The sequence below is a fragment of the Panthera onca genome, chromosome C1, assembly GCF_046562875.1.
Source record: "Panthera onca isolate mPanOnc1 chromosome C1, mPanOnc1 haplotype 2, whole genome shotgun sequence".
In the NCBI taxonomy this organism is placed as follows: Eukaryota; Metazoa; Chordata; class Mammalia; order Carnivora; family Felidae; genus Panthera; species Panthera onca.
This window is the reverse complement of record NC_138346.1, coordinates 127,644,386-127,662,114: the sequence shown is the minus strand read 5'-3', so window position 1 is coordinate 127,662,114 and position 17,729 is coordinate 127,644,386. Positions and strand designations below refer to the sequence as shown.

The following is a 17,729-nucleotide window of genomic DNA, read 5'->3' as shown; positions in this document are numbered from 1 at the left end:
ATTTCATGTCCTGAGGAAAACCAGATCCTCGGGGGATGAGACCTTTAGCACAATTCTTCCTTCCTTCCTTCCTTCCTTCCTTCCTTCCTTCCTTCCTTCCTGTAACCAGCCCAGTGATCAGGGCCACACTTGCTCTGAGCCAGGCACCCAGCTCAGCACCTGAGGGAAGAGAGGAAAGTCAGACCTGCTCCTGCAGTGCTGTGTGCTCAGACACAGCCATTGGGACAGGAGAGGCCGGCGGCCTCTCTGGGAGGCTCAACCAAGCCCACGGGCAGGACGTCGGTGGCTGTTCCTTCCCGAAGCCAAGTATCTGCATTGCTGGGAGGCACTGGCCTCACCTGGAGGCTTGGCTAACTCTCCGGCCTTTGGGTGCCGTGCAGGAGGCATGGAGGGCAGGGGAGGCAGTAACAGGTGACAGAGAAAACACTGGGTGTCCAGGGCGGCAGCCGCTCCCACCAGAGGGTCTTAGGGAGTGCCAGCAAGGCAGGGAACTCTTGGCCAGAGTCCCTGTGGGACCTCCATGTTAGGCGCCGTGAGGTCCTTCCCCACCACTGCACGCTAGCCCTGCCTGGCTTAGGGGCTGTCTAGTGAGAGGACTTTAAGCTCCACAGGCCGCGAACATGAAAATATGTAGCAGAAAGAGGGACAGGACTTGAACTGGATTGGAAGGCAAGGGTTTGGGATTATTTACCCAAGAGGGAAGGAAGCATGTAAGCGACTTGGGCATTCATGACTGTCTGTAAGGTGTTAGGATGACAACATTAACCCAAACGGCCTGCACGTGGAACCTAGAGACAGGCAGGGCAGGACACTGTCCCGTCGTGCAGGCAGAGAAAACAAGGAGATTTAACGCTAGCGTTTCTGTCCTGGATCCACGGTTCTTGCTCACACCAGGCTGCCTCTCCTGACTGCATAGGCCCAAGGGAGGTCCCACATCAGGGGGACTTAGAGACCAAGCCCGTGACCATGAGCTGTCTGGGTGCTCCGGGTAGCGGTCTAAGGACTGGACACAGGAAGGAGCACCCAGGAGGCACCCCACAGGAAGGGATGGGCGGTTCCGAGTCACCTGGGGCCTGTGCAGCCTGCCGTACCCCACCCCCACTCTTCAGCCAGGCACCCAGGGCCCAGTGACCCTGGCAGCTTGAGCTCACTTACCTTTCCAGGCCTCAGCAGGGGTGTCTGGGGGAATTCGGAGGCTTCCTCCAGGGAGAAGATGTCCAGGCTCTGTGACTCAGTGTGCCTGCAAGAAAAGAAATTCACTAAAATGATTTCTTTTTCCTTCCAACAAAGAAAAGAGGTTTACAGCTCACGCTCGGCTGCCAGAGGAGAGCCCTCTCTGAATTCCTTCCCTGCCTCTGCTATAAAGCCGTTAAGTTGATCATTTGGGTCCAGGGTATGAAAGCCTTCCCTGCAGGGCTGTGGTTACTGGCCTGGTTAACTCACTGGCTCAAGCCTGGGAGAGGCATGGAGAGAGGCTTTGCTCCCCACCGGGCTCCCCCTCACATGGAACACTCATGTGGGTGGGTGGCTCGGCTCAAACCCTTCCCCTCTGCTCAAACAACTTCCCGACTCCCCACCTCCCTCGAGTGGTTCTGGCACATTCCGCCATTCCCTGGGCGTTTACCCTATGCCAAATAGTTTACGTACATCAGCTCCTTCAATCCTACCCCCATCCTTTGAGGAGGTATAATCCCTACTCTAAAGATGAGAAATCTGAGACTCAGAGAAGTTCACTTGTTTGGGTCAGGCAGCTAGTGAGCCGTAAATTCAGGCTGGGATCTAATATAATCCTCACGCTAGCTATTGCACATAAGTATTGCTAGCAACTCTTCATAGGCGAAGAATCTGAGAGGCCCAAGACGGGGACGCCTGGGTGGCTCAGTCGGTTGAGCATCCGACTTCGGCTCAGGTCACGATCTCCTGATTCGTGAGTTCGAGCCCTACGTCAGGCCCACTGCTATCAGTGCGGGCCCGCTTCAGATCCTCTGTCTCCCCCTCTCTCTCTGCCCCTCCCCCACTCGTGCTCTCTCAAAAATAAATAAACATTTATAAATAAATAAACAAACAAACAAAGCTTGTCCAAGACAAACGACTGCTAAGTGACACGCCTAAAAGTGGAGCCCAAAGCCCGACCTGTGTTCACAAGCGTATCTCCCCACTGGGAGGGTTGTCTCTGTCGTGTCACTCAGAGCTGGGCCTCCGTACCTTCGCTCACTATGTGTCCCCCACCCTCAGCGCCCTTCTCCCCCACCACCCTCTCAGCCACCTCTCTGAAGCCAGCTCTGAATACCTTCGCGGGCCATCTATGCAGTCCGACTCAAAATGGGCTTCCTTCACCAGGCCTCCCGGATGCTTGGGACCCTGCCCTACTTACTCCCCTTTTCTCTCCTCCCCAATCTCCTATTACACTTAACGGCCCAGAAGAGCACTGACTACGCCCTTGGCCTGTTTCACACGTGTCACATGTCCACCCTGCTCCTGCCTCCTCTTGCCTTGCCTAAAAAACAACAACCATCAAGGAGGTCACACTGCTTGTGGCCCTGAGGCTCACGGCCCTGAGGCCCTGAGGCATCAGCTCCAGATTATGCAAACTTCCTCAGGGTGGAGGCTACCATTTCTGTGTTTGCCATATCATCCAGCTCAGTGCCAACCACAAAGTAGGTGTTGAATAAATTCACACATCCTCACGTTATTGTTCAAAGCATCTGAATATCCCTTAGTTGGATGAATCTTCCTAAAAACCTGGTGAGGTGGGTTACAGATTCGGAGGGGTTCGCCACAGCTAAGGTGGCTGTCTGGTCGCTGGAAGACCAGGACTAGGACCCAGATTTTTGATCCTGGGTACAGGGCGCTTTCCTCAACCAGGCCATGGACATAGGCTCCGCAGTGCCATGGAATGGTATCCCTGATCAGCTAATTTTGTCCACTGTTTCTTCCCCCACAGAGCTGTGGGAAGGGCTCTGCTGGGACTCTGTTTCTGGAAGGTGTCTTTAGATGGGCTCTGAAGGCAGCTTGAGTCAGAGGGTAGAGGTGGTCGGAAGCACCCGAGGTGCAGCCCTGAATGAGACCAGCACCTGGCAAAGAGGTCCTGGTCCAAGAGAGGACTGTCCCGGTGCCCCCCCCCCCCCGCCCCCGCAAAGGGTTCGTGCAGCGTCTAAGGTCTGTGGAGTCCCTGCTCCACCCCAAGGCCCTGCAGAAAGCCACCAGTAGGGACAGGTGGTCAGTTACAGAGCAATCCCCAGGTAGCCACAGGATCCTTTCTCCAGCAGGAAAGGAAAGGAAAACCATCAGAGAGCTGCTACTCCCTCGGGCGAAGGAGGAAATGATCCGGGCAGAAGGAGTCAGGGTGTTGTTTTGCCCACAGAATTGCAGGAGGGAACCAAAAGCAAAGATGCCCCCGTCGGGCAGATCTGGAGCTGCTTTGCCAAAAAAAGAGAATTAGGCTGCATGGAATCATTCTCATTCTCCACCAGATGGCCCAACGGATTTGGGATGCGTCCAGGAGCCCAGCCCCTTTTCTTTGCTCCAGGCCAAACAGCCGGCCACGGGATCTGAGGCCCTGAGGCTCAAGAAGTCAGTCAGGGTCGTGGTGGCACCCTCATGTGACCTGGTGCATCATCTGTGGGATCTTCCTGTGCCTGCACGGCGCCTGCCGCGTAACCCCGTCTCTCCATCTTGTGGCCCATGTGCCTTATGGTGGAGGCCGGGGTTCGAGCGGGGACTGGGGCCGGAGCCGTGTGGCACCTGCTTTTTCAGAGCAGCCCTGGCACGCACCGATTGCTCTAAACTCTGCACAGCTTCCGGCTCTGGGAAATGCAGGAGTAATTGAATGACATGTGCAGTGATTACAGGAAGAAGGAGGTGGGGGGTGGGGAGGACCGTCTGCAAATCCTGCCAAGGACACTAGGAAGTAATTCAACCTGTCGCTTTGTCCTGAGCTGCCTTAACAGGTGTCCGTGGAGTGGTCACTATCTATCCTGAATGCAGTACCTCACAGCCCGAGCACCCCCTCTGCAGTGCTGGCCAGAGCGCGTGGGAGGCCCCCGGAGAGGGAGGCTGCCCCGGGCGGGACGGGCCCCGGCCGCAGGGGCAATGCCACTCAGCTCCATGCCATTGCAGTTGGCCCCGTGTTAGCTTGCCACCTACTCCGTGCCGCGAAACCCTGCCCAGGTTACGAGTCCAAATAATCTTTGAGCCGAGAGGCTCATGGCAGAGCAGAGACAACATCCAGGAATACACGTAGTAGGCTTGCACTTTCAGGGATAATCCCCATTTCAAACATCCCCTAAACTGGTGAGAGCAGCGAACATGTGCGCTCTTTCTCTTTTTTTTAAGTTGATGTATTTTCGAGAGAGAGCACAAGTGGGGGAGGGGCAGAGAGAGAGAGGGAGAGGGAAAGAATCCCAAGAAGCCCCACACTGTCGGTGCAGAGCCTGACACCAGGCTCGATCTCACAAACCGTGAGATCAAGACCTGAGCCGAAGTCAAGAGTCAGACGCTTAACCGAGCCTCCCAGATGCCCCACGTGGGCCCTCTCTTCTTCACGCCTGTAATCCCAGCGCCCCGCACGGACTCTGGGATGGAGTAGAGGCTTAATCCGCGGTTGTCAAATGAGCCAATGGCCAAATGCCGGGATCGTGGGTTGCACTGACAAGTTCACTGGCGCTCTGCAGGGAGTTAGTGCTGTCTGCTGGCTGTCCCCCCGGAACGCCTCAGTTTCCTCTCCGGAGACCCTGCTCACTTGTCTCTCTTCTTTCCAGCAGACCCCTCCAGACCTGTGCTCTGCAATTTTGCTTTCAGTGCCCCGTTCCGTGGCCCCCAGTCCCAAGTTGCCTGAGGTAACTGATATTAGCAGGTCAGAGCACAGATGCACTTTAAGATGCTTAGCCTGGGTGGAGAGCCCCAGACAGAACCAGATGTATTTTTAGCTCCTTAGGTATCTGGAAAGGTATTGAGACGCAGCCGTGGTTACAGACACAGGACAAATCAGTATTCTGCTACTGGCCTCCCCACACCAGCAGTTTCCATTTAGTGTCTCAAAAGCAAGGGTTGCTATGGAGATTGAGTGTCAGGGCAACTGAATTTCCTGTTGGGAAACAGCAGCACAGGTAGAGCTCTGGGCCAATGGGAACCAAGGAGCTCCTTGGATGGCGGGAGCTCCTCTCCTGATGGCAAATGATGGCGGGAGTCCTGGCATCCTCAGAAGGAGGTCAGCGGGGAGATGGGGGATGCTGTCTCTGGAACTTCATTCACAGAGGGATTGATTCTATTTCTTCTTCCTCACATCTGGCATAGGACTGGTTTGGTTCTCTCTCTGTTCCTTCGCCCAGGGACTTTGGCCATCTAAGAAGCAGTCTGGAAGCTGCTTTGGGGGGGGGGGGGGCGGGGTAGTGGCAGGGTCATCCTGAGTAGAGGTCAGTCCTGGCAAATACCTAGAACCCGAGCTCTGTAAGGGGCAGGGGGAAGCCAAGTCAACCCAGTCCTGGAGGCATTTGAGTTTCAGGGATCTACTCTTGGGATGGCATTGTGCAGGCTTAGCTCATTTTATCCTTGCTATCATCTGGGGAGGCAACCAGACAGGTGACATGGTCCCCAACCTTCCTCATTCATTCAATAAACATTTCCTGCATGCCTGATAAGCGAGGTGACTGAGATTTTTTTTTTAATCCAGGACTCCAAGAGGCTAAATGACCCACCTACTGCTACAAAATTAGCAAGATACAAAACCAAAAGAGTACCCAGGTCTGTTCAGTCCACAGATTCAGAGGGATAACAGCCGAAGAAGCTCTCAGAGGGGGCATTTACCTTGACCTCATGCCTCACAGAAAATAAACTGAGACCCAGAGAGGGCCCGGACTTGGTCACTCAGGGAGCTGGTGACAAAACAGGAATGGGATTCTTCAGCCCATGCTTCTTCTCATCACCCAGAGGTCTTTCCAGAGAACTGTGCGGCCCCAGACTTTTACTGGACACTCACTCTGTGTCAGGTACTAAACAAGCTACGAATTACTTTTGTTGTTGTTAACAGAGACCTGACCCTGGTGACTTAAGCAGAGGAAGTCATTCTCTCTCATAAAAGAAGTCCAGAGGCAGGTATTACAGGGCTGTTTGACAGATGGACAAAGTCATCAGGGATGCAGGTCCCTGCTACTTTTCTGCATCACTGCCTTCAACACAGAGGTTTGATTCTAAACACCCAAGATGGCTGCTGGAGTTCGAGCCATCACATCCACATTCCAGGCACGAAAAGGAGGAAGAAACTGGAACAAAAGGGCATGTGTGCCTGCCCTGTCTGCCCCCCTGTCTCCTTTAGGAATCTTCCCGAAAGCCCATCTAAGTTCCACTTATAGCCCATTAGCACTTGCTAGTTGCAAGAAAGGTTAAGAAATGTCATCTTTTACCTGGGCGCATGTTACCCTAAATAAAATTGGGGTTATGGTAGGAATGAAGAGCGGGAACATGATACTTCTAAATTTTCTGCAGTTTGTGTGTGTGTGTGTGTGTGTGTGTGTGTGTGTATACTTCTATCATCTATCTATCTATCTATCTATTTGAAAATGAGGGGGATAAAAGGGGCCCCTGGGTGGTTCAGTCAGTTAAGTGTCCGACTTCGTCTCAGGTCATGATCTCACGGTTTGTGAGTTTGAGCCCCGTATCCGGCTCTGTGCTGACAGCTCAGAGCCCAGAGCCCACTTTGGATTCTGTGTCTCCCTTTCTCTCTGCTCCTCCCCTGCTCACTCTCTGTCTCTCTCTCTCCTTCAAAAATAATAAACATTCAAAAACAATTAAAAAAAAACAATTAAAAAAGAAGAAAATGAGGGGAAAAAAACACAAAAAACTACTCGTCCGTCCTCCTAATCATCCACATACGTGATTATTAGCTCTGCTCAGTGTCAAGTATGTTATGCTACTGTCATGAGGACAGCACAAAAATTCTTAATGCAGGGTTTGCAGGGTTTGAACAAACTTAGTATCGATTCAATTCAGTTTGAGCAAAATCTACAGACCTTGTGGATATCCCCCTTGGAAGAGGCTTGGAGCAGAAGTGGCAAATTCACCAAGGAGCTGTAGAAAGTCACAGCTTCATTGCAGAGCCAGCTCCCCAGCCCTGGGCCTCCCCCGCTGCCAGCCCCCAGCTCATCTTGTCTGGGAACGCCTCCCACACAGTCTCCTGGACGCTGAAATCGAGCGCCCTCTGGGGCTGCTGGGCTGCTGGGCTGTGTGCCCCCCTGGAGTCAGGGTGAACGGCAGAGGGGGGTGCTGTGGCTTCACCAGGGAGCCTCAGCCTTTGCACAGCTTCTCACAGATGGCACCAGTTATTTATGAATTGGAGCTGTCCTCAAGTACCCGCAAGGTAGGTCAAGGACATGGAGAGCCCCATGGTAAACTAAAGCCTGGGACCAGGCATCCTGACTCCTGCCACCCATACTCGAAGAGTGGACCGCAGGGCAGCACGGGGGCATGGTGGGGCACCCAGGGAACCTGTTACAATCAGTGTGGTTCTTCCTGACAATATTTCTAAGTCATACATTGCCCAAGGCATGATGAAAGGTTTTTGAGAAGTGGGGAGTGAAAAAGCAAGGGTCAGTCTATTCAATATGAAATCAGGTGGTTCACTCACGACCACCCAGACGCTCCCGGTGCACTTAGAATCCATTCTCCGCTTAATCTTTACTAACTGAACACCACTTTGATGTGGGAGCAATGATGTGTTCAGTTGAAATACCTGGCCTTTCTGGCTCACTTGCAAATGCCTACAGGGCTGGACAATAACATAGAGGTAAACGTCTCTGGGAAGACTGGCCCTCCCTTAATAAAAGGCAGAGTCCCCAGAGGAAAAGACTACATTTTGGCCTCACCCCTCCCCTTCTTCCTGCCTGGGGTGAGACAGAGATGCTTGGGAATGAAGGGGGCCATCCCACGACCCTGAAAAGAAAAGCCCCAGACTAGGATAGCAGAGCAGGAAGCTAGAAGGATCTGAGTCCTTCATGACTCTCCTGACAACACCCCTCCCCTGCTTCCTGACTTCTTGTTATATGGCAAAACTCAAAGCCCCATGTGGGTGAGCCAGCGTGGGTTTCTGTTAAGGGAAAGCCAAATGCAATCCTAACTGATGCCTAAAGATTGCCAGAGGGCTATGCCTTCTTGAGTGTGATCCCGGGCTCACCAACCCATATGTAGATCCTGTCCTGGTTCTGTCCCCAGGCTCACTTCCTCAGAGCTTAGAACCAGGCCAGCTTGGAGCAGACCACCCTGTGTATCGGGGAAGGAAACTGGCTGGATTCTCCCAGCAGAATTGCCAGCAGGCCTGGGCTTGCGTCTTGATTGTTCATCTTTATACATCCCTCTGGGGGAAAGTGAAGAATTAAGTCCCATGGACTGTTTTTACTCCTCCCAAGAGAGAACATGACATCCAGGAAAATGCTTCTTGGCTGAGAAGTCCCTGAGAATTAAGAACTTGATCCTCCCGAACTCAGGAATAGAATCTTCTCACTTCCCATTTCAAACCATTGAGGCCATAGGACTGCTCCCCACAGTCCTGGGGATCTATGGGGATCTACAGGGGAGATGGCCCCATAGATCTCAATCCTTTGAGAACCATAAGATCTTAAGGCTTTGTAAGGAGGAAATGATGACTGTACCATCTGTCAGATTTTTCTCGATTCAACCAAAATCTTATTGCGTGCTTGCTATGTGTCTATATAATCTTCACAAAATGAACAAATGGCTTTAAAAGATTCTTGCAAAGAGACTTGGATTAGAGATACTATCAATAATGCAAACGTAAGAAACAATAAAAAAAATAATCTGGGATGACCTTTCTCCTCCTGAATAAGCTCTTTATTAGCTGGCAAAAGCAATGACAGTCTAATTGGACCTAAAACAAACTTGATGGGGCGCCTGAGTGGCTCAGTTGGTTAAGCGCCTGACTCTTGATTTCGGCTCAGGTCATGATCTCATGGTTGTGAGTTCAAGCCTATGTCAGGGGGACTGTTTGGGATTCTCTCTCCCTCTCTCTCTGCCCCTCTCCCACTCTCTCTCTCTCTCTCTCACTCTCTCACTCTCTCTCTTAAATCAATAAAAACTTTTTAAAAAAGAAATTGACAAAAAAAACCCACAACGTTTTCAAGATAATTCCCTGAAATGTGGTTGACATTTATTATTGTTAATGAAGGTTATTGCCCTAAGAGTTTTTGCCTTGAGATATTAGCTCTTGATTGTAGAAAGCTTCCGAATTAGTAAGACATTTAAAAATTAAGCATCCAGACAATGAATGCAAACTTCCTCAATTATTTCATTGATGCTTAAAGTTATTAACAATACTTACCCCAGTATTTAACAAAATCTCATTAAATGTGATGATAAGTGTATACAGGAGTCTTTTGGTGTTTCTTAGTAATTGCAAAACACAAAAAGCCGCATGCCCTTAGGGAAATGCTTGCTTCTTTACCATGAAAAATGGCTGAAATACTCGAAAAACACCATGGCAACAACATGAAATCTTTTGTCAGCAGACCTTATTGAAAGATGCATAGAAAACATTGCTGAAAATTTTAAGAAATGAACATGGAAACAGAGTATGTCTGATAGGAAGTTTGCTTTGTATACGACTGAACACAGAAAGCCTTCTAAGATCTCAATTAATGGGATTTGTTACTTCGTTTACGTCCTGGAAAGAATTATTTTTGAATCACCAAGAGAAACATGAGTAAATGACTTTCTCAGAAAAAAAAATCGTTTATGGGAAAACGATTGACCAATATGAAAAGGGGAGCCTGGAGTGAGGGTACGAAGGAGAGACACCCTTGCTACTCATTCACTTGGCAGCCAGGAAGCAAAAGCCAGATGTGCACGAACGCTGAGCGCTGTCATTCACGTCATTACTTTTATAAAAAATAAGGTCTTTAAAGTATGGGGTCTTTACCCTACTTTGTAATGGGGTCTCGAGTCACCAGGAAGATCTTCCATTTCACACGGGGGTTCCTTGGTTTTCTCATGGCAAGTACTTAAAAGAGCCACCAAACGTAACCATAAATCACACGGTTTTCTTATAAAGACAAATGTTCAATTTTTGTTGCTCTTTTCTGTGATGAATGACAAATGGCTGTCAGATTTTTTTAATACGCACTCTTGATCTGTCCCTTCAAGATAAAGGTGATGCTCTATCATTGCCTAAAAAATAAACTCATGCCAGGAAAAGAGCGCTTGAATACAGGTGTTTGGATGTTGCCATTGTTACACAATTTTATCCAATGACCTGCTTATAATACCTTTCAATCTCTCCTACCTGAACACTGAGAATAGAATCAGCAACAGAATTTTCTAACTTGTTTTAAAATCTTTCACTAAAAAAATTTTTTTTTAATGTTTATGTAGTTTTGAGAGAGAGAGAGATAGAGCAAGAGCAGGGGAGGGGCAGAGAGAGAGGGAGACCGAGGATCTGAAGCAGCCTCCAGGCTCTGAGCCGTCAGCACAGAGCCCGACACGGGTCTCGAACTCCCCGACCGCGAGATCATGACCTGAGCTGAAGTTGGACGCTTAACCGACTGAGCCACCCAGGCGCCCCTAAAATCTTTTAAATGAGAAGTCTCCATAGATTTGACTACCCTTTATTAAAATTATAAAAGTAGAATAATTGTATAATATATTATAAATAGTTATAAAAATGATTGTGTGCTTAAAAGAACAGACGTCAGGTGTTACAACAATCATGTGGTGCTTATCAGACACCATCTCACGCTGAGAGGTGTCTCATGGCAAGGGAGCGCACGTCGTCTTCTGACCCAGCGGGAGAAAGCTCCTTGACTTTCTCAGTCTCTTTTCCCTGCCTCTCCTCTCTCTCTGGGCCTCCCCGGCCCACCTTGCCCCAAGGCATAGCATTGCTCTGCAGGTGTTCTACAGGTTTGTGAAGGGGAAGGTAAAGTTCAGGCCAGCGGGGGATTTCCCAAACCTTGCATCAAAACCTTGCATTTTGACACCTGTTGCCTTAACCTCCTCCGGCCTCCTTATCCGGTCACGGGATAAACTCTCGGTTGTAGGCAACACAGAGAAATGCCGTGCTTCTGCCTCTCCTGGTCTCCATCAACCCCACCAAACCCCCTTTTCTCCGTTCTCCCGGAGCCTTCCTCCTGCCTACTCAGTGAGGTCTCAGTGTGCATTTTCTGCTTGGACCTCTTCCTCCCTGGCCTCTGTGGTCCTGTCTGGGCTGTCCTTCCTCTGGGAGCTTTCCTACAGATAGCACTTACGTGCCCAGCCGCCACTATCAGCACACAGCATGCTGACAATGTCCTGTCTCTCCTGCTGGACTGTCAAACCTGCGACCACCAGACTGTGGGCCTCCGGGTAGGCCCAGTGCCGAGAACAGAGCCTTGTAAACAACGGACGTGCGGTATGCAGGCCTCGTGACTTACCGTACAACACCGCTGTTGTATACAGCAGATGCTCATTGGTGACAGCGCGACACCTGGGGTCCACGTGGGGAACTGTCCGCAACTGCCACATGCACATTTTTCTCTGGCGGGAGGAGTGGCCATGCACCGTGACCCTGGAATCACTGCCTGCCTGGCAGCAGAGGGGACCGTGGGCTGAGGAGATATGCGGGCGCTCACCCCATGCTGGGGACAGCTGGCCACCTCGAGCCCGGGGACCTGAGGGCCGGATGCTGGCTCATCCCTCGGGCAAAAGCTATGGTAATAACTGCTCTTCTGGATCAAAATACATTTAGTGACGCCTGGGAGAATTGAGTGTATGAGGCACACTTTAAAAATACATGAGAATTTAAGGGCCTTCCCCCCCCCCCCCACACACACCTGCTGGGGGAATATGTCCTCACGTCTGAGCTAATATTAGGGCTGTTTATTTTCTAGGGCTGACATTTCCTGGGCCATCTACAATTGCTGTTGGAGACGGAGTGACTGATACTTACTTTGGCACCCTCGGTCCTGAAAGGATTACCAAAGCTAAGTAGGAGCATGTCTGGGCAACATAGACATACAGACGCCCAGAAATATGTGGGCCATTCCAAGCAGGGCCATCATCTGACCCAGTCGTTCTGGAATCCAAAGTGGCCCTTACATAAAAGAGTCCAGTTAGAGGGGGTCATCTCACATGGGAACTGATGGGCCAAAAACCCGGTTTTACACACAGAATACGAAAAAGTGTTTCCAATGGGGCGACTGCTTTGGGAAACAAATGAAGGCCTGTAAGGCAACAGTCTCCCTTCCTGAAATGAAGCTCAACTCTTCCAAGCTTTGAGTGAGGAGGGGGTGGCAGGGGTGGGGGGGGACGGAGGGGGGGGGGGCCTCTTTGTTTGAGAAGTCCTACTTCGTTCGCAAGCATCTCTTTGCCTCTGTTCTATGCCTCCCCTTTGAGTACCAGGCTCCCCCACTCTCCCTGCTGAGATGAGTTGGGGAAAGGTCTCTTTCTCATGTTGCCCTTAGTACAAGTGAGGCAGATTGGAATTCTAAGAAGGACTTGACATTAAAAAAATAAGAGAAAGAAAAACAAAGCACGAAAACAGTTGTGATATCAGAGCATAATTTATTGATGCTATACTAGAACTTTTTTTTAATTTTTTAAAAAGTTTATTTATTTCATTATTAAAAAAAATTTTTTTAGTGTTTTTATTTATTTTTGAGACAGAGAGACACAGAGCATGAACAGGGGAGGGGCAGAGAGAGAGGGGGACACAGAATCTGAAGCAGGCTCCAGGCTCCGAGCTGTCAGCACAGAGCCCGATGCGGGGCTCAAACTCGTCAACTGCAAGATAGTGACCTGAGCTGAAGTTGGATGCTCAACCAACTGAGTCACTCAGGTGCCCCGAAAGTTTATTTAAGAGAGAGAGAGAGAGCGAACACCAGCAGGGGAGGGACAGAGAGAAGGAGAGACAGAATCCCAAGCAGGCTCCATGCTGTCAGCACAGAGCCTGATGGCGCGGCTCAAACTCACAAACTGTGAGATCGTGACCTGAGTCAAGATCAAGACACTTAACCAAGTGCGCCACCCAGGCACCCCTCGAACTACTTTTATCCTGTCCCTTCCCCCACACTCTTTAAAAATCTCTCTTTTATAGTGTTTAGGGTCTTCCTACGCTGGAAACCTTGGAAAACAGGTTCCCAAGTGGCCGATGAGTAAACGTAGATCGCTCAGGCTTCCTGGGTCTAGGTCCGCAGAAACAAACAAATTCCCCCAAACCACACCTTTGGACAGCCCCTAGCCATCAGACCCTGAGGCTGCTGGGAAAGGACTGTAGCCAGAGCCCAGAGGGGCTGTTAGAGAGGGCTGCCCATGAAAATCACCCTGGCCCCTCTCCCCAGTCAGCACTAGGCATGATCCCTGCACACTGTTCAAGGCTGCTTGAGTTCCTTGGATTACAACAATACTTAAAGTCAAAATGTTACCCCTCACCCGCTTGGAGAGAGAGCTCAAGCAGACACCATCTTTGGCTTAGCACCAGGGAGACTCTTCTGGGCCCCAAAGAACTGCGGGCCAGGAGAGGGCCCTGGGAGGTGGGCAGGATGGGTTAGGTGCTGTCCAGAACTAGGCCCTCTCCTCCTGACTACGGAGAGATATGGGGTTAGCGTATTAGTTAGGGCACAGTGGGGACTGGTGCCTGAGCCACACGAGGACAGAAGGAGCACCACTGAGCACCTACTGGATGCGGGCACTCTGACGCTTAAGTACGATTCACTCGCACCCCCCACCCCCACCCCCCGCCACTCGGCAGCCCTGTGGAATAGGGGCAGAAGGAAGGAGCAACACAGTGAGTAAGGGGGGTCGGTCAGGGATGCAAATCCAGCCTTGGTGTCCTCAGGATTCACTGCTGCGGGGGTGGGAGGAGGCTCTCCGCGGGGCTGAACTGAAGTGAACAGACCCTGAAAGTCGGCAGGCACAGGGCTGGACACCAGAGGGCTGAGTGAGGAGGGTACAGGCTAACGTGCGGAAGAACCAGGTCTCGCAAAGGAATCCAGCCTCAGAAGGCGTGTGGACTCCTTGGAGATCCTCAGCAAACGCGATCAGCCATTGCTGCTAACCTTAACTGAGTCTTCACTATCGGCCAGGCTTGCACACGGGACAACTCCTTTGTCTCCCCGGCAGCCCCGGGAGGTGGGTACTATGACTGTCCCCATTTTGCAGATGAGGCAGTGGAGAGTCGAACAGGCAAAACAACTTGCCTTAGGGCAGGAGTCCCTAAGTGGCAGGGCTGGGATTTGAACCCTTGAAGTCCAACCCCATTCAGTCCCCGCTCTTAGCTCCCTGACTGCCACAGCTGTTGTCCCAATTCCTGGCCTTTCCTGGAATTTCTTGCCCTGATGTCCTTAGCATCTCTACCCCAAAGGGCCTCAATACCAGGAGATCTCTGAAATCATGGGTTCCCTAGCCCCCCCCCCGCCGAGAACCCCGGGCCTTGAGGCACCGTTGTCACGGGAATGTGTTCTCCTTTTTGAGGTCCCCTTGCCATCTCCTGGCTAGCTCCCCCGGGGCACTGGACTTTCTCTCTTTGGTGCGCTGGGCCAGCTGAGCAAGCAGCGGCTGCTGCCTGCTGAAGGGCCTGCAGGACAACGGATGCGGCAGCCGCACGGGTCTCTGGAGCTCCCACTTAGCAAGCAGCCTGCAAACCTCTGCAGGCGTTGGCTTTGGGGAGGGCTGTTGTTCATCACTTGTTTGGGCGGTGCACAGCGGGCTTTGCTGGGGAGAGGGGCACTGGCTTGCTGGGGGCTGAGGGGTTGGGGACGCGTGGGGCTGCCGCTCGACCCCACATCAGGCCTTCAGGCTGCGTCCAGGCCAACATCCCTGCTCCATTCCGGTGCAGAACAATGTCGTGTTTGCTTGTTTGCTATTTATACTGCAGTTGCTGTCTGGGGGTTTTCTCTGAAGCAGACTGGTAAGCTCCCAGGCCCGTAAGTACATTTCCGGCTCGGTGCTGTGTGCACACGTGGGTTCAGCCAGTAGGAGGCCTGTCCTTACTCCCCCACGGCCTGCGTGTCCTTCCTGAATCTCTACCTTCCAGACACCTCCACTGCCCCTCCCCTCACACACGCCCGCACAGAAGCGCACTCCTAAATATACTTAGAATCTGGCTCCTGCTCCTTCGCTGGCCAGTGCAAATCCCTCTCTTAGGGTTAGGCTGTACCCTTAGCCATGGCCTTATTTTCTCCCTTTAGCAGAATGTGGCCCTCCACGTTCAGTCGCCATCTTTAACCCTCATTGCCGCACTTCCCCCAGGTCAGGGCCACCTTCTGAGGAAGCCAGTGCCCCCCTAGGCCTTCCTGTAGCCTAGTATGGAAACCACACGGTATTTTGTTTTTCCAGTTTTATTGAGGTGTAAATTACACAGGTCAAAATATACCTTTTAGTGCACACTTCAGTGAGTTTTGACAAATCCGTAGGGTCATGTAAGCACCACCACAATGAGGACACAGAACACTTCCGTCACCCCAAAATGTACTTTCGCACACTTCTGTAGTCAACCCCTGCCACCCAGCCCCAGCCTTTCGCCACCATCAGTCTGGATGGGTTTAATTCCTCCCCTGTCGTTTTGCCTTTTCCAGACTGTCACATAAATGGAATCTGGAGCCTGGTCTCCTTCCCTCAGCATATTCTCTTTTTTCTTTTCTTTTTTTAAGCTCAGCACAAACCTATTAGGCTTCATCCATGGTGTTGCACTTTATCACGAATCTCTTCTTTCTTAATGCTAGGTAGCATTCCCAAGTAAGGATGGACCATAGCTTGTTTATCCATCCACCAGTTGAAGGACAATTTGGGTTCTTTCCAGTTTTAGGCAACTATGAATAAAGTTGCTATAAACATTTGTGTAGAGGTTTGATGTGGACATACGTTTTCATCTCTCAGGTGAATACCTAGGACTGGGATTTCTGAACGGCAAGGTACGTATATATTTAACTTCCCAGAAACTGCCACACTGTTCTCCAAAGTGGTTGGATTCTTTTGCATTTCTACCAGCAATGTACAAGAGATCCAGTGGCCCCATGCCCTCATTGGAATTAGGTATCACAGGTTTCCCTCAGCCCTCTCTCCTCCCCTTCCACAGGAGGGGCCACGTAGTAGTCTAATGTTCCATTTCTGTTTCTTTCCCTCATGTGGCATCCTAGAAGGCAGGGAATGGGGTCTGTTTGTTTCTATTTTGCCTACACAGAATACATCAGGGGAGGAGCTCACTAAGTCTTTACCACCTACCCGAGTGAGTGAATGAATGAATGAATGAATGCTTTCCAGGTTGTTAGGCAGTTCCTAGAGGACAGAGCTACTCACGCCCCACCCATCTCACCTGGAAAAATCCTGTGATTCAAAAAACAAAAACAGAGGCGCCTGGGTGGCTCAGTCAGCTAAGCGTCTGACTCTCGATTTCAGCTCAGGTCATGATCTCACGGTTCACCGGTTCAAGCCCCGCATCAGGCTCAGCGCTGACAGCACGGAGCCTGCTTGGGATTCTGTCTCTTCCTCTCTCTGCCCCTCCCCTGCCTGTGTTCTCCCTCCCCCCCCCCCCCCGGTCTCAAAATAAATAAGTAAACTTAAAAAAAATAAAAACAAAAACCTGTGATTCGACCAACTCCCCTGCAGACGTGGGGCAGTGCCCACTCTTCTCACGCCTCTTGGTGCTGCCCTCAGAGCCTCTCTCTGATCCCCTTCTCTTAGGGCGCTGCCTACTCTATTATCTTCACTCCCTTCCTCACAGTGATGGTTGTCCCTTCCCCACAGTGATGGTTGCGGCCCGTGGCTCCCCAGGGGCAAGCTACTGGGGAGATGTAAAGCCGGCAGGATTAAGAGGGATCTGCAACAAAGGATAGTTGTTTCTATCTGTAACATTCAAACCGAAGCCAAGGAGTTGGGTGAGGGGATATTGACACCGAGGGTGGACTGAGAGAGAGGCAGCCCAACGGCCTGGTGGCCCTGGATCCCCGTGCTCCCTGAGAGTCTTGTGAGTTGTCCGTGCGGTGCGCTGGGCTTCTTTAGTGGGATAACCGCTCAAGGGAGGGGGTGAACACAAAAGGGAAGGGGAGCAAAGGAACCCAGAGAAAGAGCTCTGGAGGAGGAAGACGAGCAGAGGCACTATGTGATGGGAGACACACGGCTGCCGGACGGCAGCGGGTGCCTGCCGGAGCAGGCCTGGGGCCTCTGATGCAGCCCGACAAGCGGAGGGCAGCCACCACCGACCTGATGGCAGGAGGCCCGACCCAGCCTGGTGGCCACACTGCCTCCCACATCCCCTGCAGACCTGGCTCTGTTGTGGCCTCAACTCACAGTTACACGTTCTGGAACAACGAAGGGGTCTATTAATGTGGAAGATCAGCCCTTCAGGAGATTTACACACTGGGGTGCTGAATGGAACTCTCCTAAAGGATCTTTTCAGGAGAGCTTGGGAGCTAGTGGAGGGATGCTGAGGACTATAGTCATGGGGGGGGGGGGGGGGCGGTAGAGATAGGCAGAAAAACAAATTGATGACTGGCCCTCCAGAGTCTAAGGTATTCTGTTCCCCTTATACAGGCTGACAAGGGCCAGAGGTGACCCTTTTCCACCTGAGAGCTGGAAAAATTTTGCAAAGAGAAGAGAGAAATGAAACCCTCAGAGATGGGGTGGCGGTGGGTTCAGCTTGTATTCCTGCCGAGGGGAGGCTGGCTGAGTGCCGGTGTGTGCCCTGGCAAAGGCTGGGCAAGAGATGGTCAAGGAGAAAAGAACCATAGAGATAGATCATCTACTCCAAATTCTCC

General features: G+C 51.4%; 1 protein-coding gene across 2 annotated transcripts in view; it reads left to right on the top strand.

Moving 5' to 3' along the window:
* KCNC4 (potassium voltage-gated channel subfamily C member 4) overlaps positions 1-6,453 on the top strand; it is a 45,819-nt gene extending 39,366 nt beyond the window's left edge. The window contains exon 5 of one of the 2 annotated variants that reach the window (XR_013557447.2): positions 5,672-5,734. Coding sequence is in view for 1 of the 2 variants with exons in the window: in XM_078451582.2 (XP_078307708.1) it covers positions 5,672-5,691 (20 nt within the window). In the remaining variant the exon portion in view is untranslated. Of the gene's footprint in view, positions 1-5,671 lie in introns of both variants that reach the window. The other variant, XM_078451582.2, reaches the window with a different exon arrangement.
* The last annotated feature ends 11,276 nt before the right edge of the window (positions 6,454-17,729 follow it).